This window comes from Scyliorhinus canicula, chromosome 21, assembly GCF_902713615.1.
Source record: "Scyliorhinus canicula chromosome 21, sScyCan1.1, whole genome shotgun sequence".
NCBI lineage: Eukaryota > Metazoa > Chordata > Chondrichthyes > Carcharhiniformes > Scyliorhinidae > Scyliorhinus > Scyliorhinus canicula.
The window spans coordinates 33,199,358-33,223,202 of NC_052166.1; the positions used below are offsets into that span (position 1 = coordinate 33,199,358).

The window sequence follows — 23,845 nt, forward strand, 5'->3', positions numbered from 1 at the left end:
TCCGAATGGTAGGAAATTAGATTTTAGATGTTGAAGAGAAACATTTTTTTTTAATGAAGTTTTGGACTGTAAAGAAAGGTTATTCCAAGGTCAGGAAGTGGAAGGTCATGTTACGAACGAGCCAAAGGTCAGCATCGTAACTTTGTACTGAAGCTTTGGGTGCCCACACCGGGAGCTAGACTGGCACTCACTGACACCTTGGTACTTTTTTTCACTCAAGTAATACTTTAAACAGCAGCGGCAGGCACTGACATTAAATAAGCCCTGACTGGAATTCCTCAGGCCTTGTTTTAATTTGATTTTTTTTCAAATAATAAATTTTATGCAACTTGACATTAAATTCAGTGGTCTTTCTGGCCATACCTGTTGCAGTTTACACCTTCAAACTCAGCCCTGACCTCTCTGTATTCAGATATTTTTTTTTAAAAACAACATACCATCAGAAAATTACTGGTTGACAGGTTTTCAATTTTCTTAAATTGGGTCAAAGGTTTATGTGGAAAGCAATGCTATAACTTAAATACATGGCTCAGAAGAGGAAATCTGAAGAGAGATTTTTTTTTTTTGTTTACAATTTTTTCCCCCACATCGTGAACTCTGTAATTATGAAAACCTCTGGAAGTTATTTTTGAAATCAAACAAAATATATGGTATGACCATGAGTAAAATGTCCAGCAACTGCGTTTCAAATGTTGAGGCAGGTCTAAGTGTAGTGATGCAGAAATGTCACTTAAAAAACTATGGCGGCATGGTAGCACAGTGGTTAGCACAGTTGGTTCCCAGCTCCAGGGTCCCAGGTTCGATTCCTGGCTTGGATCACTGTCTGTGCAAAGTCTACACATTCTCCCCGTGTCTGCGTGGGTTTCCTCCGGGTGTTCCGGTTTCCTCCCACAGTCCAAAGATGTGCAAGTTAGGTGGATTGGCTATGCGAAATTGCCCTTAGTGTCCAAAAAAAGGTTAGATAGGGTGGAGGTGTGGGCTTAGGTAGGGTGCCCTTTCCAAGGGCCTGTGCAGGCTCGAAGGCCCTCTGCACTGTAAATTCTATGATACTGTTTGAATAATGTCAAATGCATGTCCATTGCAAAAATAATGGATCAGTGTCTTCTTTAATGATGAGAGTGCAGTTAAATTCACATCAGGGATGAAATGTAATGTTTTTCATTAGTACACTCTTTCCACATGGTTCCCTGGCTGATTCAGGTAGGTTAATATCCCAAGTTCTATTCAAATTATGATGGGTAAGATCAGCCCAAACTAATTTGTGTTTTGACTTCTATTGTTTCCCCTCTTTTTTTCCCCAGTGGAAAGTATTTAGCCTCCTGCAGCTTAGATCATAGAATCCCTACGGTGTAGGAGGCCATTCGGCTCATTGAGTCTGCTCCGACCCTCTGAAAGAGCACCCCACCAACGCCCACCCCTCTACCCTATCCCCGTAAACCTGGAATCCTACCTAACCGTTGGGTAATTAAATAGATAATTTAGCACGGCCAACCCACGTAACCTGCGCATCTTTGGACTGTGGGAGGAAACCGGAGCACCGGAGGAAACCCACGTAGACCCGGAGTGAAAGTGCAAACCACACAGACCGTAACCCAAGGCTGGAATTGAACCCGGATCCTTGGCGCTGTGAGGCAGCAGTGCTAACCACTGTGCCACCCTGCAGGGCATTGTGGGTCAGGAAACAGAGTCTCACTAAATCCCACTCCTCGGACTTCAGGTTGATCCTATTTATGATCGGCAACAAGGGGCCTGATGTCAGTAGGTGCGCCTGCCCAGTCCATTTAGAAGTGAGGATTTGTTGAAGGTTGCGAGCCAGATCAGGCCTGGATCCCTGAGATCAGGTCGAGGCACTCCCTTATAAGGGGGTTGGGAATGGTTTGAGATCACCCAGATTACTAGGTCAAGGAGACCTTAAAACCTCCATCAACCCCTCCGCCCACCAACTACTTTCACATCCACGGTCAACAACCACTAATGCTTCTGGAATCTTCATCAGACAGTGCCATTGATGTAGTCCAAATATCCAAAATCCCCACTAGTGCAGATCCTCAGCTTCCAACACCCCCCTACCCCCAAATGCCATGATCAAATATTAGTAAGTGTGATCTGAGGTTCATGGCTGGGGTGAAGCCACTGTAACTGCTGACGTGCCTCAGCCAGTACGCTTGGGCTGGTGCCCGTGTAGATTTCTCAGATGGAACACCAAAGGGTTTAGCTCAGTGGGCTAGATAGCTGGTTTGTAATGCAGAACAAGGCCAGCAGTGCGGGTTCAATTCCCATACCAGCTTACCCGAACAGGCACTAGAGGCTTTTCACAGTAACTTCATTCTTGTAAAAAATTTTAAAAAGCAGCTTCACACCAAGCACCATTGCAATAAGCAATGAAGAAAACTTGGAATTCTGACACCTCAGTGAGTCCAGCGCTTGCAATTATATTCCAGTGAAAGAAGTGCAATGCCTTTACCGAGGAGGAGCTAGATACACGTTAACAGAGAGAAAAGGCTCAAAGGTTAGACTGATGGGGTTAGATGAAGATGGGTGAGAGGGGATTTGAGTGTCGCATAAACATTGGCATGGAGTAGCTGAGCCAAATGGTCCGTTTCTTTGTTAATTCTACTCAACTCCTGTGTTTGAACATTTCCTCAACAACAACATTCCTTCGCTGTGTTACCTATGCCGTAGCCATCTTTGCAGCTCAGTCTAATTTGACTGTTAAGGCGGTGAGGTAGTTGGCAATCGCCCTTCATTGAGCTGCAGATCTGTAGTGAACCATTCCACGTTCCATCCTTCCTACAGCGAATCAAGTTATTGATCGATTCCTGGAAAACATCACATTGGCAGGTCCTTAATGATGTACATTTAGTGGAACAAATTTCATGATCTCTAAATTGTGACCTAGTCTAGCATCTACCAATTGTGTAGTTTTGTACTCAAGATACTTTCATCGCGGTACAGATTTGAGTTTTATTCTTTTATTGCACCTGCAGTAAGGACATCCACGCTTTCGCCCTCAGGGGTTTACAGGGCTTCATGGTGTTTACCAGGAAGTCGGGGGTTTTAGAATAATCTTTATTGTCACAAGCAGGTTTACATGCAATGATGTTACTGTGAAAATCCCCACGTCGCCACATTCCGACGCCTGTTTGCGTACACTGAAGGGGAATTCAGAATGTCCAATTCACCCCACAGCACGTCTTTCGGGGCTTGTGGGAGGAAACCGGAGCACCCGGGGGCAACCCATGCAGACACAGGGAGACCCACAGACAGTGACCCAAGCTGGAATCGAACCGGGAACCTGGAGCTGTGAAGCAACAGTGCTAACCACTGTGTTACCGTGCCACCCACATTAAATTACCCAGCAGTTGGGGGTGGGGGAGCAGGGTATTGGGCTGGGGGAATTTATAATCGAAATGCTCGTTCCCACTCATTTGCTCCTCTCTTAAACTGTTGATGCTAATAGGCCAGTGTTCTGTTTTGTGGTTGATCCGCCAAAAGGCAATAGAGCTGCCATGTTAACACTGCCCAAACTTTGACTCCACAATGCTCAAATCCAGAGAATTCGAATACGAAATACAAGTACAGGAAGACAAACTGCATTGTACCAGGCTTCTGAGGCTTGATTGTTGTGCCTCAGGAGCCATATTGGAAAACTCACATTGTCTTGGGCCCTCACCACAAACTTTGCTCCCTTATCACTGGTTTCCTTTTTGTCTGCTTAAAGCCAAGTGTTCTCAACCTTGTCATCCTTTCTGACCCTGAGCTGAGCTTCTCACCCTCATATTCTCTCAGTCACCATGACCTCCAACTTCGAGGTTCACAACTGCACTTGCGCGATCGAATGGCCTCGTCGCACCCGACTCGGTGACGCAACGCAATTAAATCTCGGGTGAGGCCTCTCTGCCAGGGTGCGTGGGTGGCAGTGACATGGTGCCTGGGGGCCAGGTTGTCTGTGCCCGGGATCGGGCCCGGGGGTGCCCTGCCCTTTTGAGAGGTGAGGTGAAGGGCGGCTCGAGGACCCCCTAAATGGTACGTTGGGGGGGTTCGAGGGTCCAGAGGCCACCAGGGTGTTCCTCGCCGAGGCCAATAAAAAAGTCCCGGTTGATAGCGGGGCTATTCTCGGCGCTGCAGGCACTGAGAAACACGCTGCTAAGTAGGCCCAAAACGGGACTCTGGTTTTTTCCGTTAAAGCGCACCCCTCATCTCGGCCCCTGCCTCATCCATATTTGCGTCACCTTGAGAGTTGGCTATTCCAATACGCTCTGAGCTGACCTCCCATCATTTATACTCCATAAAGATCACCTCATCTGCAACTGTGCTTCCCATATCCTAACCAATACCAAGGCTGGCTGCCACATAATTCCTGTGATTGTTGACCTGCATTGGTTCCTGGTCTCCCATTTTAAAATTCTCATCCTTACGTTCTAAGCTCTCATGACCTTGTTCCTTCCTTGGTCTGGAATCTCTGTCAAATCGTCACAAATTCTAATTCTTCCAACTCTGGCCTCTTCTGCATTCCAACTTCCTTCGCCCACCACTAGTGCAATCTTTTCAGTCATTCAGGAATTAAACTCTGGAATCCCTCCCTACAACTCTCTCTGTCTTTGTGTTTCTCTCTCTCTCTCTCGCCCTCTCTCTCCCTCCCTCTCCCTTTCCTGCTCTCAGGATGCTGCTTAAAACTTATCTCTTATTTTACAAGTTATGGTTCGCTGCCCTAGTATATCTCCTTTTTGGTTTGATGTTAATTTTTAATTTGATTATGCTTCTGGTTCTGTAAAGCACCTTGGGGTATTTTTTAATGTTAAAAGCTGAGTGCAATTTTTTGTTTTTAACATTACTTCAATCTATGAATGCAAATTTTTTTCCCCTGAACATCCATTCTTTGTCTCATACACCATAACATCTATAACACTAAAATAGTTGATACCAGCTAATATTACAATATGTATTATAACACAGTGATACCAGCCAATATTACAAGCAGATCTCCCAAGGCTTTCCCCTTAGTGAGTCAGATGGATTGACTTTGACTGCCTTCGATTGGCATTAAGAAAGCAGTCACTGCCTCAAAATGAGTTCTGACGAAAGGTCACAACCAAACTCTATTTTTTTCTTCTCACGCCACAGACTCTGCCGTGCCTGTTGGATATTTTACCATTTTATCTTTATATTTCATCGTTTCAGGTTTGTTGGCTTTGCCTGGCTCTGTTGCTGGCTTCATTTTGAAAGGGCCCCACCACTAGGTGTTCAAAGCAGTGCCTGTTTTTGGGTGATACTCTTTTAATATAAACGTCTCGGTCCTATGACGTGAATTGGATCCTGATTTTCATCTTTGCCATCAACTTGTTGAAGCCGACGCACCGGTTCCTCGCGGGTGATGGAGCTGAAGTGTCCCACTTAAGGCAACAGGTGAATTCATTTTCTGGGGACCCCAAGGACTCTTCCAGTGCTCACAAAACTAAAGTGAGCTGGTGCCACTCTCAGTACCACTTGGCAACTGTGTACCCTTCACCCTACCTGAGCCTGCCTTACTGATGGCAACTCTAGCTGATCTGGAGGCCTCAATCCAGCGAGCTGCCTGCTTGATGCCTACATTCGCCTGGCAGGTTTAATTAAAGCTGGAAGCATTAAGTGGCTGACTGCATTTTTAACAGACTTCTCTGCATCCTAACAAAATGTGACATCCAGGCACACAGACGCAATGTCAAAATGTGCAGCAGATTTGTTTTTGTAACCTTGCGATTCAGCATTTCAAATGTGAAGCACTGTGAAAATGAAGCGCACAAACTTGGCAGCCTGATTTCCTGATAAGTGTTCCCAAGGTGGTGTTCTGCGCTGAGAGTACTAAACTGTAAAAAATTCCCTTTTCGTGTGAGATGTCACTTGCCTCCACTGGAAATAAAACCATCCCATCGATTGGACCATCTTTATCACCGTCGTAAAAAACATTGGAAAACCGGGGAAGCCTAAAGGGAGCTGGAAATTCCCAACATAGGAAAGCCCTCATTAACCACATCTCTACTAACTGGTGTCCATCTGTACTGAAAACTGTTTGCACTGCACATTATAAAGTTTCAGACAGTGATGTGAGCCAGTCTGCTGCGAGAAATGCTCATAAAACCTGGGAAAAAAATCCTTGTAAAGATTTTTGTGAGACAAAATTAGCGAGTAAATGTTCCTTGCTCCAAACAGGCGGCAAGGTTTCTCATTTACAGTTTTCCCACTTGAAAGCTAATTCCTCTAACTTTCCGCACATAAAGCTTTTCTAATCCTCATTACTCACAGTCTGATTGTTGGCATCGCTGCAGTTTACCCAACAAGCGCTGTTGAACTGGAAGCCATTTGTACACTGGTAAAGCCCGTGGAATTTTGCTGGGACGGCCTCACACATAACAGGAACGCACACTCCCTGTTGCCAGCTGCCATCCTCTGTGCACCTCGTCTTGAAGTTCCTCCTGTCAAAATTAAGAACTGAAATTAGGTCTGATAATATTGAAGAGGTGACTGTGTCAGAATCTCTGCCAGAAACCCGTAGCTAAGCTTATTTTCCGAGCCTTGGAAAAAGGAACAAGATAGGGCTTCTTTCCACTTGTGCTCAAAAGAGTGAGGGGGTGACTTGATTGAAGGATGTAAAATCCTGAATGGTCTTGATAAGGTGGATGTGGAAAGGATGTTTCCTCTTGTGGGTAAGTGCAGAACTAGGCAGCACTGTTTTAAAATTAGGGGGTCGCCCTCATCGGACAGAGATGGGAGACATCTTTTTTTCTCTCGGAAAGTTGTGAACTTTCGAACTCTCTGCCTCAGAAGGTGGTGGAGGTGGGGGGTCATTGAATATTTTCAAGGTGGAGGTAGATAGATTCTTGTTAGACAAGCGAATCAAAGGTGATGGGGGGTAGGTGAGTATGTAGAACTTGAAACAAACAATCAGGCATGATCTTATCAAATGGGGTAGCTGAGTTGCCTACTTCTGCTGTTAGTTTGTACATTCCTGTGCAAAGGAGATCTCGATAGGCTGGTTTCAGTATTTCGTCATTGAATAATACATGCAGCATATATATCCTGCTTTTAACATATCCCAAAACTCTTCATACTCTTTTTTAAAATTAATTTAGAGCAACCAATTATTTTTTTTCCAATTAAGGGGCAATTTAGTGGGGCCAATCCACCTAACCTGCCCCTCTTTGGGTTGTGGGGGTGAAACGCACGCAGACATGGGAAGAATGTGCAGACACCACACGGACAGTTATCCAGGGCCGGGATTCGAACCCGGGTCCTCGGCGCCGCAGTCACAGTGCTAACCACTGTGCCGCATGCCGCCCCTCTTCATACTCTTGAAGCATGGGAGCGGAGAGGAGAGAGCACAAGCCAAGCAAAAGAGATGGGGGGGGGGGGGGGGGGGATGATGACTGAAAACAGCTATCAAACAGCAGTTTTTGAAAATATGGAGAGGTGTAGCAATGCTGAGGACAATAATTTCAGGTGCAGGATTCATTGGCCACCGCTGACAGAGCTGAGGAAAGGGGGAAACATACAATAGGCCAATTTTAGCAAATGGAGAGTTTCAGTTGAGCAGATGTAGGATGGAGGAAAGTAAAGAATTAAGAAGCTAATGAAAAAACTCAATTCAGTAAGATCCTGAGGATGCAGGTTCCCAAGATTCAATTATAATCTTTTCCCTCCAACCTGCATTTACATTTTTGAACAATACGCATTATTTCCAGAACTGTGAAGTGTTGGTCAGGCACTGTGGCACAGAGGGTAGCACTGCTGCTTCACAGCATCAGGGTCCCAGGTTCGATTCCCGGCTTGGTTTCCTGTCTGTGCGGAGCCTGCACGTTCTCCCCGTCTCCGTGTGGGTTTTCTCCAGGTGCTCCGGTTTCCTTCCACAAGTCCCGAAAGACGTGTGTTAGGTAATTTGGACATTCTAAATTCTCCCTCCGTGTACCCGAACCAGGGGCCGGAATGTGGCGACTCGAGGCTTTTCACGGTAACTTCATTGCAGTGTTACTGTAAGCCCACTTGTGACAATAAAGATTATTATTCTTATTGCAAAATAGAAGGCGGAGGGCAGCACGGGGCACAGTGCCTGGGACTGGGACTACGGCGCTCCAGACCCGGGTTCGAATCCCAGCCCTGTGTCACTGACTGTGGAGTTTCCACATTCTCCCAGTGCCTGCGTGGGTTTCACCCCACAACCCAAAGATGTGCTGCTTAGGTGGATTCGCCATGCTAAATTGCCCCTTAATTGGAAAATAAAATAATCGGGTACTTTAAATTTATGTTAAAAAATAGAAGGCGTGTCCACAATCATCATTTTTTTAAATTACTTTATCAGAGTTACAAAGCCAGAGCTCAGTATGTGGACAGGTGCAAATCCTTCATCCAACTCCTTGCCTGCTCCAAAACAAATTGAATGCAATTCATGGTCCCTACAAGAAAGACTACACCTGACCTCACGTTCATCTTAGCCAAAAGGCTGAGAAGCGATGCCCAAAATAATCACAAAGCTTCAAATTGAATTATTTAAATTGAAACCAGTTTTCTGCGTGCGACATATTTCCAATACTTTACTTCTGGTTTCTTAACTGCTGCAAAAGTATAATTATTTATTTTGCAGCATGATCACAAATAATTGAATCATTTTACAGGTCTAAAGCAGAATCTTTAGTGAATTAAGAGGTCACTAGGTGGTAAGAAATTGCAAGGTTACACTGCCGTCCATTAGTGTGCAGGAGCACTTTCACATAGTCTGGGATTTAGTGTTCTGACACTTCATCTGTTTTATCTAATGGTACAGTTTAAGCTATTTTGATTTTTGTACTTTAAAATTATATTTCTTGCATAATTTACTTAACGATTCTTGAGTCCCCTTAAAGTCTGGCAGAAGTGGCCAGCACTGTTCCTCTCTTGTCAAATCTAATAAGCATGGATCTTGACAGTAAGTGAACCTTCCTGACAACTGCTTGATTGGTCATCCCAGTCAGCCTGTTCCCAAAGGGCAGTTGTTAGATAATGAGGACTATTGATTTTTTTTTTCTCAAGATTTATTTCTACGAACCAAAGGTAGTTAAAATTGCATTTGAAAAAAAATCTTGCAGAGTTAACTGCTTGATATTTTACCTCGCCTTCCATTATTTGTCCCACGTTTGGCTACGAGAGTGCGTGAAGGACTAAGCTGCCTTGCCTCTTCCAATAATAGGTAGCTACAAGAGAGTACCGTTGCAATGATTCTGTCTGTGTTTCTAATTTAAAATATTTCCCTCGCTGAGGGACAGTGCAGCTGAGATTAGAAAGTCTCACTGCGGAGATTTATTGAGAAAATCGAGTAACTCCATCCCGTTGAACAAACAAGAAGAGGTTGAATGCATGAGTTAACTCTTTGTCACTGTAGCGTTTTTGCATTTATATTTTGACTTGTGGGAGAGCACTATCCATCCGCTGGTTTCTTGCAGTGACATCGCTACAATTTGTTCCCCTTATTCCTGCAAAAGAAAATCCTTGAACTACAGAATCTTAAGTGTAAGTTAATTAGGGGGAGCCCTTGGGAGAGCAATACCCACTCATCAGCTCCTTTATATTTCCACTGGTATAACTGGCTCCCTTAATGCTGTGTCAGAATCACAGAGCCATGAAAATATAAACATAGTGAAGCAGCATGCCCAAATTCTTGCGATTGGGATCATGAAAGTTACAAATCATTTCAATCGGAGCAGAAATGGGGGAATAAATGAAAGTTTTGTTCTTCCAAATTGCAACTTGATAGCAGAGGGTCTGACCGGGCTCAAAGAAAAGGGTTCTTGGTGGGTTTTGTCCCCCCGAAATTCCAGCATTATTTATTCCGCCAGAGCTGCCTATACAAGTATACAAGAGGGAATATGTGAGCAATTTTACGGCTACGCTGCGCCTGAAAAGCAGCTCACCGGGAGATTCTCCCATAGCGAATTGAGGTTTGGGGGAATGGGGCCGGGGCTTCAGGGGCTCCATTAAAAATGGCGTCACATTCTGGAGAGCGGAGCTCCTTAGTGCACACAACGGTGCTAAGTGCGGCCTCTGCCATGCCTTCCCTGCTGAGGCCCCCAATCTAACGCGAGGGCCATTTTATAGCCTTGTAGCGATGGGAATCACGTGGCTAAACGTGCTCGCTATGGGACTTTGTTCTCACTTAGTTAAATCCTGCCCCTTTTCACCTGCTCTCACCCTATTTATTTTACTCTTTGCAAACATGCATAAATCTACTCTGCAACTTGGCAGTAAGTATCCACATTGAGGTGACATGGATTTTTAAAACTGGTTCATTCCTGTCCACTATTTCAAGAAGAATTTCTAATTTCTCAATTCAATGCCGTTTGGTATTATTTATGTCAGTAGTCTGTCTACCTGCCTTCTGCACTGGAGAAAGTAAACGACACAGGGGAGTAATAAGGGACAAATTCCTTTCCTGCAGACACATGGCAAACTTGATCAAAAAAGCTGATTCATATTTAATGTTGGAAAAATGTTGGCCAATGAGTAATGGGATTTCCAGGCACTTCAAATCCAAGGGATAATTCCATGATCCCTGTGGTTCTGAGTAAATCCGCAACATTGTAGTCTGTTTGTGATTGTTGGCTTCCCACTGGGATTACTAAATGGGCCCCGAGTATCATGTTAAAATCCACCTAAAACAGAACGGGCAGGTTAGGGCATCAATTGGAACACCTCATCCGAAGGAGAAATTTATACAGGGTTTTGAGTGTGGCCTTCCTTTTTATTCTAAATTTAGAGTACCCAATTATTTTTTTTCCAATTAAGCGGCAATTTAGCATGGCCAATCCACCTACCCTGCACATCTTTTTGGGTTGAGGGGGTGAAACCCATGCCGACATGGGGAGAATGTGCAAACTCCACGCGGACAGTAACCCAGTCCCAGGATTCGAACCCGGGTCCTCAGCACCGCAGTCCCAGTGCTAACCACTGCACCACATGCTGACCTGAGTGTGTCCTTCCTGATCAATTCATTGTCCAACACAGAACAAGTATCAAAATAACTGCAAAGAGCGTCAAAGGCGGTTAGGAATCTTGCTAGAAAACATCAAACGCCACAGCCACAGGCTAAGGGGATGGAGAAAGAACTCTTCACCCCAACAGGGCAAGAGGAAACACCTTGATTTTTATTTTAAGACAATCTATCGGTTTCATTCCATCCACGCATTCAATTAAATATGCATGAGGTTTTGGAAAAGCTTACTATGACTAGACGTTAATCAGCACTAACTAGCTGACACCAGTTAGTCAGTTCCCTCAGGGTACATTTCTCTCCATTGTGCAGTAAGTCTATTAGCATGCAGGATTCATTTTAATATTTGAAAGAAGGGAGACAAGAATTTGTCTTCAATGTTGACAGAGAAGTGAACCTGCTCTTAGTTATTGGTTGTGAAACATGTTGTTGGTTGTTGCTCTTTATAGCTCGACATACTTAACAGGCTTGCAGTGCTTCCCAGACCAGTGGCTGATATTAATTAATACACAACTTAGCATCAAAGAAGTTATTGCAGATGACACACGCCAAATAAGGTAACTTCATTGCTGTCTGGCATCTAACTGCCAAAAACAATGAGATTTCCACGTACATGTTTTCAGCATTACAGCACTGAGCATTACATTTAGCATGCAAGCAAATGTTTTTCTACATTCTTGTGGTATAACATTAAAAGAAAACCCTAATTATTTGTTAGTTCATAACTCCAACACCTTTAACCAATTTTTAAGTTTGCATTCTGATGTAAACAGTATCATGGGGATCCACTTTGAAAGTATAAAGAAAATGATACAGTCACAAAACAGGCTTCAATCCCATGGAGGGGCGGGCGGGGGGGGGGGGGGGGGGGCGTGTAAATGTATCTTGGGCTGTCACACAGAGCTGCAGTAGTGAGTCACCAGCCCAATATGACACGTAAGTTCATTTTCGTTTTTGTCCCATTCGAGGTTGGTTAAAAAGAAAAGCAGACTGAAGTGCCAAAATGGGCTGCCAATTCGCTATTGTCTATTTTGTGCAACTTCCCCTGATGAATTCTAAACCTCACCGTCGCTATGTTGGGCGTTTGGCTCGGTTGATCTTTTTTTCTCTTTTTTTCAAATTTAAAGTACTCAATTCTTTTTTTCCAATTAAGGGACAATTTAGCATGGCCGCTCCACCTACCTGCACATCGTTGGGTTGTGGGGGGTGAGACCCACATAGACACGGGAAGAATGTGCAAACTCCACATGGACAAACTCCACGGTCCCGATCGAAACCGGATCCACGGCGCCGTTAGGCAGCAGTGCTAACCCAGATCTCGGTTGATCTATTCATATCCAGAGCCAACAGAAACATTGACCACGTGTTGCTCCATTTTGTAGCAGAGCCCTGCCCGCCACATCCCTAACCCCTGACAAACTCCGAGGTTATTCATGAAGGCTCTGCCTTCTCAACCTTGTCCCTCGCCTGAGGTATGGTGATCCTCGGGTTAAACCGGTCAGCTCTCCCTGTCAAAGGGGAAAGCACTTTATGGTCATCTGGGACTATGGCAACTTGACTTATTTACTTTACAACCCCCTCTTGCCCTCCCCTCCCCACTCCTCCCCTCCCACCACCCCACCCCAAGCCAGCAGCAATCTGTCAGTACGGGAGACACTTACTTCCTTATCTTTCTCGAGATGTTGGGCACGTGGTATCCTGGTTTGCATTTGTATTTGCATGACGAACCAACCTTGTGCCCGTCGTGTTGACAACGTGAGCTTTGAAGTCTGGCGTTGGCAACAGGAGGAGGGGCCAGGCACATCAGTTCACAAAGGGACTCGGGGAAAGACCACAGTCCATCATCGAGGCAGGTGAGAGTGTTATTGGTCCCTGCAGAACAGTGTATTGCATTAGTCAAATGGAAGACTCATTTTTGGCACGGTCATAAACCTCGTTGACTAGAAACTAAAGCAACCTTGTTGGAATTGCTGGCACATGTATTTGGAAAGCAAATTGTTCACAGTTCCCCAGAAATGCATATCCTGTACACGCTGCTACAAACCACAACTAAACACTGTTTCACAGCACAAAATATATCTAAAGACATTCACTCACACTAACTCTACCCCAATTCCTACCCTTGAACCTTGAGCTGTTTGCTTTTGTTGGCAAAGCTGCTCCGAAACGTTCTTAAAGTTACTCGCAATTAGAAAAAAAAACTATTATTGTTGTTTTAGGCTGACAGGTTCCAATCAGAAATTTGTTGGCTTGATGCATTTGAACGTTTATTGGGAAAAAAAGGGAGCAGGGCGGGGGGAGGGGGGTGAGAGATAGAAAGCTTTCAGCTGAATGTGCTGCTGCTGGAAAAAAGGATATTTTTGCATATATGCAGTGTCAACCTGGTTGTTCAATTCGAAGAAATAAATTTAGTGTTCTCTCTCCCATTTGAGGCAAGAAATCTTCATGTCACCGATGGGAAGGTGTTTGACTGCCCATGTATCATTGCTCTTTCCTGTCCCCCTATGTGCCCCCCCCCCCCCCCCTGCTCTGCTGTTGTACCCACAGGGCACAGCTAGTCCCTGGTGAGTGCTGGCACGGGAGGCATTGCAGCTGAACCTGAGCTTGTCCTCATCTGAACTCTGCATACAAACATTCTCCAGCAGGAGACATGGTTGGCAACCAAGAGCTGGAACATTGCCTAGACCAAGGATACAGCCCCACCACTGCCCTGTCTGGGATCAGCTAACTCCACAGGGGCTGAGGGCAACTTGTACAGCTCACTTTCCTCACACAAAGTGAGGGGGTAGAAATTTGCAATTCTCTCCCACAAAACGTTGTGAATGCTGCACTGATCGAAGCTGTCAAGACAGAGAATGATAGATTCTGCTTTGGTAAGGGGTATCTAGGGATATGGAGCCAAGGCAGGTTAGTGAAGCTAATGTACAGATCAACCATGATCTAACTGAATGACAAGCAGGCTTGGGGAATTGACTCCTTTTCCTGTTTCCCTGTCAATCATTGGTCATCTCCTCTTGCTCAAATTTATTTCACAATCAATTACCAAATCTGCTGAGGAACTGACCTTGATTTCTGCCATTCTGTTGACAGACGTTAAATTTCCTGTTGGACATATGATACACTATTTACAGTTTTTTATCATCTTTTTGGTGGCACATTCTGATAACTTTCATTTTGTGTCTTGTGTTGTTGCTTCAACTGTCTGATTTCAATCATCCAGTCATTTAGCAATCTTTCATTTCCTCAGTCATGCATAGATTTACTTTATCCTCCTGTTTCCTTCACACACAAAAGTGCATCAGCAATCAACTTCTTGGGGAAAGGTCTCCCCAGTTACTTTTGGAGTCAGCACTCCTTTGGACGGAATCTTCTTGTGGCTGGAGGTCTGACAAATGACCCTCCCGGCTGGCATGGACAAGATGGGCTGAATGGCGTCCTTCTGTGCTGTAACTTATCTTTGATTCTACGAAGTACAAGCTCAGCAGGCCTGTAATCAACAGCCCATGAGCAAAAGTCTCAATTATTGAGAGCTGCCAGTCAATCAGAGTTTGGTTGTCCTTGTGCTCAGCAGAGCCACAGGGAAGGTGGCAGCGGCTGCAGCTATAACACCTAATGGAGTCCCAGGATCACGGAACGACCCAGGCCACAGGTACGTAATGTAGCAGGAGGCAGGGATAGTGAGGTTGGAAATTGCTGGGAGAGGCGTGCAGTGAGGGTCAGCATGTTCACCCTTCCCCAATGGGGAGTTTCTCGATAAGGCACTGAGTGCCTTTGGCAAGGGCCTCCTTCCCCCGCCCTGCCCCTGAAGGAAACAAGCTGTATGCTTGCACAGTTGTACCTATTGTTCACGCTGTATGTTAACAGACCCACCCACAACTGGGCTAATACCAGCAGTGGTAGAATGAGGCCCTTAAGTCATCATTAATTGACCTTAAGGACCTTGCGCCTTCCCGTCCAGAACATAATATTGGAGGAAGCAGCTATGCCACCATCCTGCCTAATTACATGTCCTTCCAGTCTCCAATCTCATCATCAGTGAGAGACAAGATTCCACCTCTCATGTAGCACCTTATTTATAGTCTCCTGATTTTAATGTTCATTTTGAAATCTTACAAGCTTGCTTGCATTGAGGGTTTACCAACAGAATCAAAAAACCACAATATAACTAATAATCTGGGAGCATACGCAGCCTTTTAGCGGTAGCTTAAATGGCAAATTAGCCTTATATTGAGCTCTCAAGTTGGTTTTGTCTTATTTTAATTCAGAGGCTTATTGCAGGGCGACAATCCATCATTTAAGACATCCACAAGTGGGATAAGACTAAGACGGCAGGCGAGATGATCGAGATGTGCGTCTTCCTGACTCTCAGCTGCTTATTTTAGTACTTCCACATCTGTTTGTGACCACTATAGATATGCCGCCTTGTCAGTGCCTAATAAAAGGAAATTGTCTTGGCTTAATTCAAAATCTGGCATGTTCCATGTTTTCACTTTCTCCTCACTTCAATCCTGATGGGAGCAACAAGATTAAAAATAATAAAGTTTAACTACGTGTATAAAACCTTCAAACAGCAGAGAGCGATTTCTGGGCTTGAATACATGTCATTGGCTGTTGAAAGAGTGAGTGGAGAATGCAGCAATAATGAGCTGTAAGACTGTATCCTTGTCAATAAATAATGGTAGCCATGTCACCAAAAGAATTTATCTATTAAACCCCCACTCCTCCCTCCCCAACCCCGGAATCTGACACCGAGAGGATGCAGTTGCCTGGATCCAAAACTCAATCATTTGCAGTACAGTTTTATAGAGCAAGGAAAATCAGTGGATGGTAATATTTTTTATTTTAGTGAGCAGTTAAGATCTTGTCCCTCACTCACATTAAATAAGTGTACACCCTGCGCAGTGCATCAATCAAAACTGGCACTGTGCTTCCAGGTTCATGTTTGCCTCTGACATTTTTATTACTAAGGAGTGCGGTGACAGCCATTAAGGGTGGGCCATTGCCTCAGGCATCTGAAAAGAGTGTCAACTCCAGTGTGGCTCTTTAGAAATTCAGGTGGCTGGTTTAGCACAAGGCTAAAGAGCTGGCTTTTAAAGCAGACCAAGGCAGGCCAGCAGCACGGTTCAATTCCTGTACCAGCCTCCCCGAACAGGTGCCGGAATGTGGCGACTAGGGGCTTTTCACAGTAACTTCATGTGAAGCCTACTTGTGACAATAAGCGATTTTCATTTTTTTTTCATTGTTCAGGTTGTTGAGCTGATAGTTCAGAATAAGGGGTGAGAGAACACAGTAACAGTTTGATACTTTTATTTTATGAGGGAACAAATGGGCATGCCCAGTGTTTTCCAAAGTATGTATTTTCTTACCTCGTAGCTGGGCAGGAGGTCGACATTGAAAGGTGCACTGTTTGCCAAAGGTGGTCCCTTCAGGACAGGAGAAAGTGGCAGGGTAGACGTGATATTGGTCAGGGATCCCGCAGTCCACAGGCTCGCAAAGCACTTGTTGGCTCCATTTCCCATCTGTGCAAGTTACTGTCATCGTGGATTCAGGCTGGAAACAGAATTCACAAGAGTGAGATCTATATTGTACTGACTTTTGCTGATCTTATTGCTCAGTCCACCCCAGGCAGTGCAGTTATCTCTGGACCAGTGAAGGAACTGGTGAGGTGCAGTAGTTTCATGAACTAGTGGAGAAAGAAAATATTGTACTAGACTTGCAGCACCTATAATATAGTAGCATTTCCCATGATTCTTTGCAGGACTGTTATCAGCCAAAACTAAACCAATGCATTAGGACAGATGAACAACTGCTTGCTCAAAAAAAAAGTCAGGTATCAGCACATCCTAAAATAATAATATTTATTATTGTCACAAGTATGCTTACGTTAACACTGCAATGAAGCCACTGTGAAAATCACTTGGTCACCACACTCTGGTGCCTGCTCGGGTACACTGAGGGAGAATTCAGAATGTCCAAATTACCTAACAGCATGTCTTTTGGGACTTGTGGGAGGAAACCGGAGCACCCGGAGGAAACCCACGCAGACACGGGGAGAACGTGCAGACTCCGCACAGACAGTGACCCAAGCCGGGAATTGAACCTGGGACCTTGGCGCTGTGGATCAACAGGGCTAACCACTGTGCGTCCGTGCCGCCCAACTTGGAGGGAGAGGTGGGTGGTTAAAGAGTTTTCGGAAAACTTTAGTTATCCTGAATAACAGTTGGCACTGGGCTGTAAAGCCACTGTTCTAACGATTCAGATGAGATATCATAACCACTCAAATTTCACCGTTACTTTTTATGGAATTAATCTTTCTGTTGACCAGTTTCCTGCCCTGTAATGCACTAGCAGCTGTCCATTTCCTTGTCAGAATATGCTTTTGTTTAATATATCATTTCACATTCCGCTTTTGTTAAACTCAGTAATCAGCTCTAATTGGGAAACAGGGGATTAGAAAATGGGCTGCAGGGCACTTTAAGAAACTAGGTCAATCCAAAAGTAAATTTTAGTCTGGGTTCTCAAAATCGATTGACACTGAATAATGTGTGAAATAACTTCTGCATTTGCGTTGCTTAGTTCCTCATATATGTTTTTGCAATGGCGAAAGGCAAACTAATGTTAAATATGGGCAGGCAGATTAATAGAAAGTTAATAGAGTGCTCAATATGTATTAATAATCTGGTAATTTACACACCTGTCACAGTCAGTTTAGTGCTGTAATTATTAAATGACCTCTTAAAAGAAACCTGACTCTATTTAAATTGTAAAGTTAGTGATTTAATACCAGAAGATGAAACCAAAGAGAAACTTGGGACTTCTCTCCCTTTAAAAGAGGACACCAGAGAGACTACCTGAAAGAGGGATACAAGACTGTGAATGACGTGTAAAAGGGGTGCCCACAATGTGTGCTTAAAGTAGAGGGAATGGAGTAGCTTAAACTATTAAGGGGCAGATCTGCGACTGATGTCAGGATACTTTTCTTCATATGCTTGGGATGAACTCTCATTTTAATTTGTGGATGCTTTAGAAATCCTGAAATCAATTAAGAACCAATTGGTTTCTGTGCCTAGGATCATCCTGATTGAATGAACTGAGATGGTGGGGGTGGGGAACCTCCTGCCTTATCCCGTCATCTTCAAATCAGACTTGCAACCACATTTCTATTTTGGAACATTTGTACAGTGTCCCAGCTGTTAAATGGCAGCACGAGAAAAACCACGCGTGGGCAACATCAGGTGCGTGGAATTCATCACAAGCCACCTTTTTGACCACGATCCAGCTGAGGTATCCTGCAAGGCCGAGGACAGCTCTGTGCAGCTGAGCAACACTCTGGCCCACCACATTGGATCCTTGTGCCTTTAGAGTGTCGCTCAGCTGCACCAAGCAGTTCCCAGCGGTATCAGATCGATTGGCCCACCACATTGGATCCTTGTGCCTTTAATCGATCTGATACCGCTGGGAACTTCAACCACTGAGGGATAGCACTTTGACGCATTCCAGACATTACACCCTGATGGAGAATTAGCATACACCCCAGAGTACTGACCATCCGAGACAGCCTTATAAATCAGCAGATTGTGTGTGCCATGTGTCACTCTCTCCTCTTTCCTACATTTACATTTTTAAACCATTCTTTTTTTTTTGCAAACCAACAGATATTTTGGGTTAAACCTGTCCGGTTGTGATCCTACTGCACTCCAGTGACATTGTCAATGGGAACAGTGGTCTTTCAGGAGGAAATTCTCCTATTTGTGTTGTCAATGGAGCAATACTTTGTGGTTTTCCAACAGGGAAACCCTACACAGAAAACGTCTTTCCCAGTCTTCCTCTGACCAACAATCTTTCAGCATGAAACACAGCGGGGTGGCATGACTGAAAGAAATAGGCTAAACCTATAAAAGAGCATGAGCATACTTTCACACTATTAAACCTGGTAATCCTGTGCAGGATACCTCACCTTTAGTGCTCCAGGTTAACCCAATTCAGTTCAAAGAATGATTTCTCCACCACCTCCATTTATCGTATGATCTCTGTGCTTGAAAAGATCACGTGTTGTCAAACTTATGTTGCTTAAAGAGCTGTTAATCAATTCGATGACTGCAATCAGATATCACTTTGCTTTACGAATCTGTTACACTCATTCGTTTTCTCTATGCTTCTTGGCATGAAGGTTCTCTGAACTGCTGGAGTGAGACTGGTGTCCTGCTTTTTGCCATTGGAAACTGGTCCGCTGATGACTTGGTGGGCAAATGCAATGCCCGATATCCCATATGGGCTATACGGATGTGCCAGTCATATCTCATTCCTGGTGCGTGCTGGAGTCACTAATCCCTGTAGGGTAATAGTGCCACATAGAACATGGGGCGCGATTCTCCCATATGGGGAGAAATCGTAAGGCTGGCGTCAAATCCGGGCGGGTTTGACGCCAGCCCCCCCTTCCTGACCGGGAACCGATTCTGGTCCCCGGTCGGGGCTAGCATGCCGATGCCGTAAACTCCGGCATCGCGGGCTTAACGAATTTCGTTAAGCCCGCTTGCCAGAGTTAGCGCCGGCTGACGCGTCATATGATGTCAGCCGCGCATGCGCGGATTGGAAGACTCCAACCCGCGCATACGCGGATGACGTCATCGCGCATTTGCGCGAAACCCGCGCATGCGCGGGCCGGGATGCCCCTCAGCCGCCCCGCGAAGCGATACAGCGGGGCGGCGGAGGGACAAAGAGTGCGCGGGCATCGGACCCGCTGCCCGCGATCGGTGCCCACCGATCGCGGGCCCATGGCACCCTTGGCACGGCCGTGGTACGGCCGTGCCAATCGGTGCCATGGTTTTAAAGATCGAGAGTTTACGGCCGTTTTTACGAACGGCCAGACCAGGTGTGTTTGCCGTTCGTAAAAACAGCCGTAAAGGACTGGGAACTCGGCCCATCGATCAGCTGAGAATCGCTGCCGGCCGTAAAAAAACGGCGGCAGCGATTCGTATCGGGAGTCGGGCGTGGGGGGGGGGGGGAGAATAGCGGGAGGGCGTCGGAACAGCGTGGCCATAAAATTTTACGACCCCCGCTATTCTCCGCACCGTCGGGAGTGCGGAGAATCGCGCCCTTGGTGTCCTTGGGCACAAAGGCAAATGGCTACATACACATTCAGCTCCTGTTTGTTCTTGCTGGAAAGTTCAGACTTGTGTACCTCAACCTAGGGCAGAATGACCTCCGGTGTGATGCTCTTCCTGGCTGAATGGACCAACATTCAGCATCTGAGCTGAACATTGATAGGCTATTGGCATCAACAGCACGAGACCACATGCAGTTACCAGCCAACACAGCTTTAAGTGAAAAAAAGGACCAAAAAGAAAGTCTCAAGTTTAAACCGGCTGTTTGCTGCAATTGAAAATTTAGATAGGTTTTGAAGAAGATCTTTATTTTAAACAGTAATCGATTTTTTTTTTTTTTTTTTTAAAATACCCAATTCTATTTTTCCAATTAAGGGACAATTTAGCGTGGCCAATCCACCCAGCCTGCACATCTTTTTTTTTTGGGTTTCGGGGGTGAGACCCACGCAGACACGGGAGAATGTGCAAACTCCACATGGACAGTGACCCGGGGCCGGGATCGAACCTGGGACCTTGGCGTCGTGAGGCAGCAGAGCTAACCACTGCGCCACCGTGTTGCCCGACAGTAATCGATTTTTGATGAACACAAAGATACAAGTATAGCATGATACTAACCACACACATGCACCAAAAAACCTACAAACTAAATTGCATTACAGGTTCCCAACCTGTACATATCTCCCCTTCACTAACTTTGTGAGCAGTATGACTGCGGAATTTTCACCTCATAAGTGAATGTAAAATCCAATTTAATTTTTTTTAAATTGCAGCTGTTGTATTGCTTGTTTGGCTATTGGAGTTTGGAGATGCAGTTGTTTCACAGAAGATTCTTTGGCGTTTAAGAATTGTGTGATGGCTGCCTAATTTCCCTGGCGTATTCACTGTGCTGTAATGAGCAAGACAGCTACATGATTGGTAATATGAGAGTTTATACTTGTGGCTACCTGATGAAATATGTCACATTTTTTTGGACACGAGAAAATCATTTGGCCCAGTTTGCGTGTGCTATTTCTTTGAAAGAGCTGTCCAATTAGTCCTACTTCCCTGCTATTTGGCCTAGCCCCTTACAAAATCAAAACCTATTTGCTCTCTTTTGTCAACCAGCCGAGATTTTGCTTCCAGTGTTTTCTCTCAGATTAGCAGAATTTTACAATTTCTTGAGTCTAAATGAATGACTCACAATTTCAATTTGGTGTGGTAACAAAAAAATTCCAAACAGCGATATCCCTTGCACCACTTGTTTGATTGAACGTTGATATTCCAGCTCCTTTGATAGCCGCATCCTCTGGTGAATGCAGCCAATTAACAACAGTCTCCAATGCGTTGAAACCATCCCGTGGAGGTGTCACATATCACTGAGACCCTTTCCTCGAGGTGCCAGGTCATTAATGCTCTCACGCTTCAAGGATGTGACACGGGTGTCAAACCTCGGTGGCAGAAACATCGCTCAAAATGTCAAAACGCCCTCAGGAACCAAATGACGAGCGCAGCATATAAACGAGGAGTGTAATCTAACACCAGAGGGGGCTCTTTTTAACCTTAACCTGTGATCGGGAAACTGGCACGACCAGGTCAGCCACAATGTGTAACGAATAGAGTAATGTCAGGCAAGGGTATAAAATAAATGGACAGCTCAGTGCCGTCAGACTCCTGCAGACAGGTGAGGTGTTATTTGCTCCCAGAGAGTCGGATGATTATAAAACAGGTAATACTTGCTCTTTTGTGTAACATGGTCACTAGGTCTATCCATCCTGCAACCCACGCCACCATCCTGCACCCCACATTTTAATTTTGATCGCAGTCCTGTCATAGCCACCATATTTTGTTATTTGCTGACACAGCTCAACCATACGTACAGTTCCATTAAAAAAATGTTTTGAGCCTTGACTACGATGCGCGTTCACATCACTGCGGAGCGGAAGATGGAAAGCTGTAGTCCTCTTTCCCCCCCAAACATCCCACTCCCACTCCAACCACCTCCTCACAATGGAAGCTTATCAAACTAATGGCTAGAAGTCACCTCTGCACCTGAACGCATCAATGATGACAAACTATCAGGAGTCAGTTTATTTTACCCATGACATTTAAAATGGCTAGGCATAACAGTGAAATAAAAAGAAGTTAAAGGTGCACTTTGGGATGGCACCATTTACAATGCCAATGGTCTGAATAGATGCTGCCCGTCGGGTTACCTTCGCCGGTATCCGGCACAGCTCGTGTGGACATCGCAACGCAACAGGCGAAACAGCATCGCGAGGACGTTAAAGTAACAAAGGGACGTTGACAATGCAGGTCCATTCCTCTGAGATAAGCTGACCTTACAAGAATCATAGAATCCCTACAGTGTCATCGACCCATCGTGCCTCCAAAGAGTACTTCACCCAAGCTCACTCCCCTGCCCTATCTCGGGCTGTTTAGCACAGGGCTAAATCGCCAGCTTTGAAAGCAGACCAAGCAGGCCAGCAGCACGGTTCAATTCCCGTAACAGCCTCCCCGAACAAGCGCCAGAATGTGGCGACTAGGGGCTTTTCACAGTAACTTCATTTGAAGCCTACTCATGACAATATGCGATTTTAATTTCATTTCATTTCATTTCATTAATGCCTTTATCTAACCTACACATCTTTTTGGACACTAAGAGACAATTTCTCATGGCCAGTCTGCACCGACCCTCTGAAAGGGCAGACTGCCTAGGATCAGGCCCCCACCCTACCCCCGTAATCCCAGCTGACCTTTTTGGACACAAAGAGACAATTTAGCACGGCCAATCCACCTAACTTGCACATTTTTGGATTGTGGGTGGAAACCGGAGCTCCCAGAGGAAACCCACGCAGACAAGTGGAGACCGTGCAAACTCTGCGCAGAGAGTAACCCAAGGCCGGAATTGAACCCGGTCCCTGGTGCTGTGAGGCAGTAGTGCTAACCACTGAGCCACCATGCCGCCCACGGTCTAGTTGCAACTGCTGCTCAGGATGTGAAGAGCTTCAAAAGCTGTTTCATGGCCAGAAACAATTGGATTTCTCAGCGGCTTATCGGGAATTCCCATCCCAACGGGACGTTCTGGGACTCCTAAAGCAACAGGTTTTGTTTTCTTTCTTTAGAAAGGGCATCACTTCTGTTCAACCTCAAATCGAAATGCCCCTTTTGCACACTTTTCACAATCGCTTGAATTGATTGATTGTGTTCTGCATTAGAAAGCCAGAATCAATTATAATTCACTTTTGAGTTCATTTGCTGAACAATCTTTTGTTCATGGTTTCTTTGCCGCGTTCTTTTATACTACACTTGATAAGCTGAAAATGTGGTTAAACTACTAACACGGTGAGGTGTTCATCAGAGGTTTTTTGTGGTGTGCACATTCCTATTAGCAAAGCGCAGAAGGTTCTGTTTGTAACACTCTACTTCAAAATATTAAAACCTTGGTATCTTGCATCTGCCTGTGTTCCTCACTTCGGGTTAGTCAGATAGCTCAGATTTGTCATTGCGCCTTTGTAATTGTTATAGTCTGGTTGGAAAAGTCACACTTCAATGGCACGTGAACCTTTGTGAACACTGGTACACCAGCTGTACTAAGTAAGAGGGTGAGAGCTCGGAAGGGTTATGTATCTGGAATAACAGGAGCTTCCACAGACAGTATCAGTCTCAGTGGCAGAGAATCGTGAAGGGCATTTTATATCCTTTCCACCCTCAACACTAATCGTGGTAGGTTGTCACTAAACCAAAGTAACAGTCTCAGTTGTGGAGAATT

General features: G+C 45.1%; 1 protein-coding gene across 2 annotated transcripts in view; it reads right to left on the bottom strand.

Annotated features, from left to right (window-relative positions):
• The window catches only part of pappaa (pregnancy-associated plasma protein A, pappalysin 1a), a 375,278-nt gene that overhangs the window by 112,377 nt on the left and 239,056 nt on the right, over positions 1–23,845 (bottom strand). For both annotated transcript variants that reach the window (XM_038782243.1, XM_038782242.1), the window contains exons 15-18: positions 16,360–16,543; positions 12,655–12,865; positions 6,281–6,452; positions 2,672–2,819 (exon numbers count right to left, since the gene is read on the bottom strand). In XM_038782243.1, coding sequence (XP_038638171.1) covers positions 2,672–2,819; positions 6,281–6,452; positions 12,655–12,865; positions 16,360–16,543 — 715 coding nt within the window. The remainder of the gene's footprint in view (positions 1–2,671; positions 2,820–6,280; positions 6,453–12,654; positions 12,866–16,359; positions 16,544–23,845) is intronic.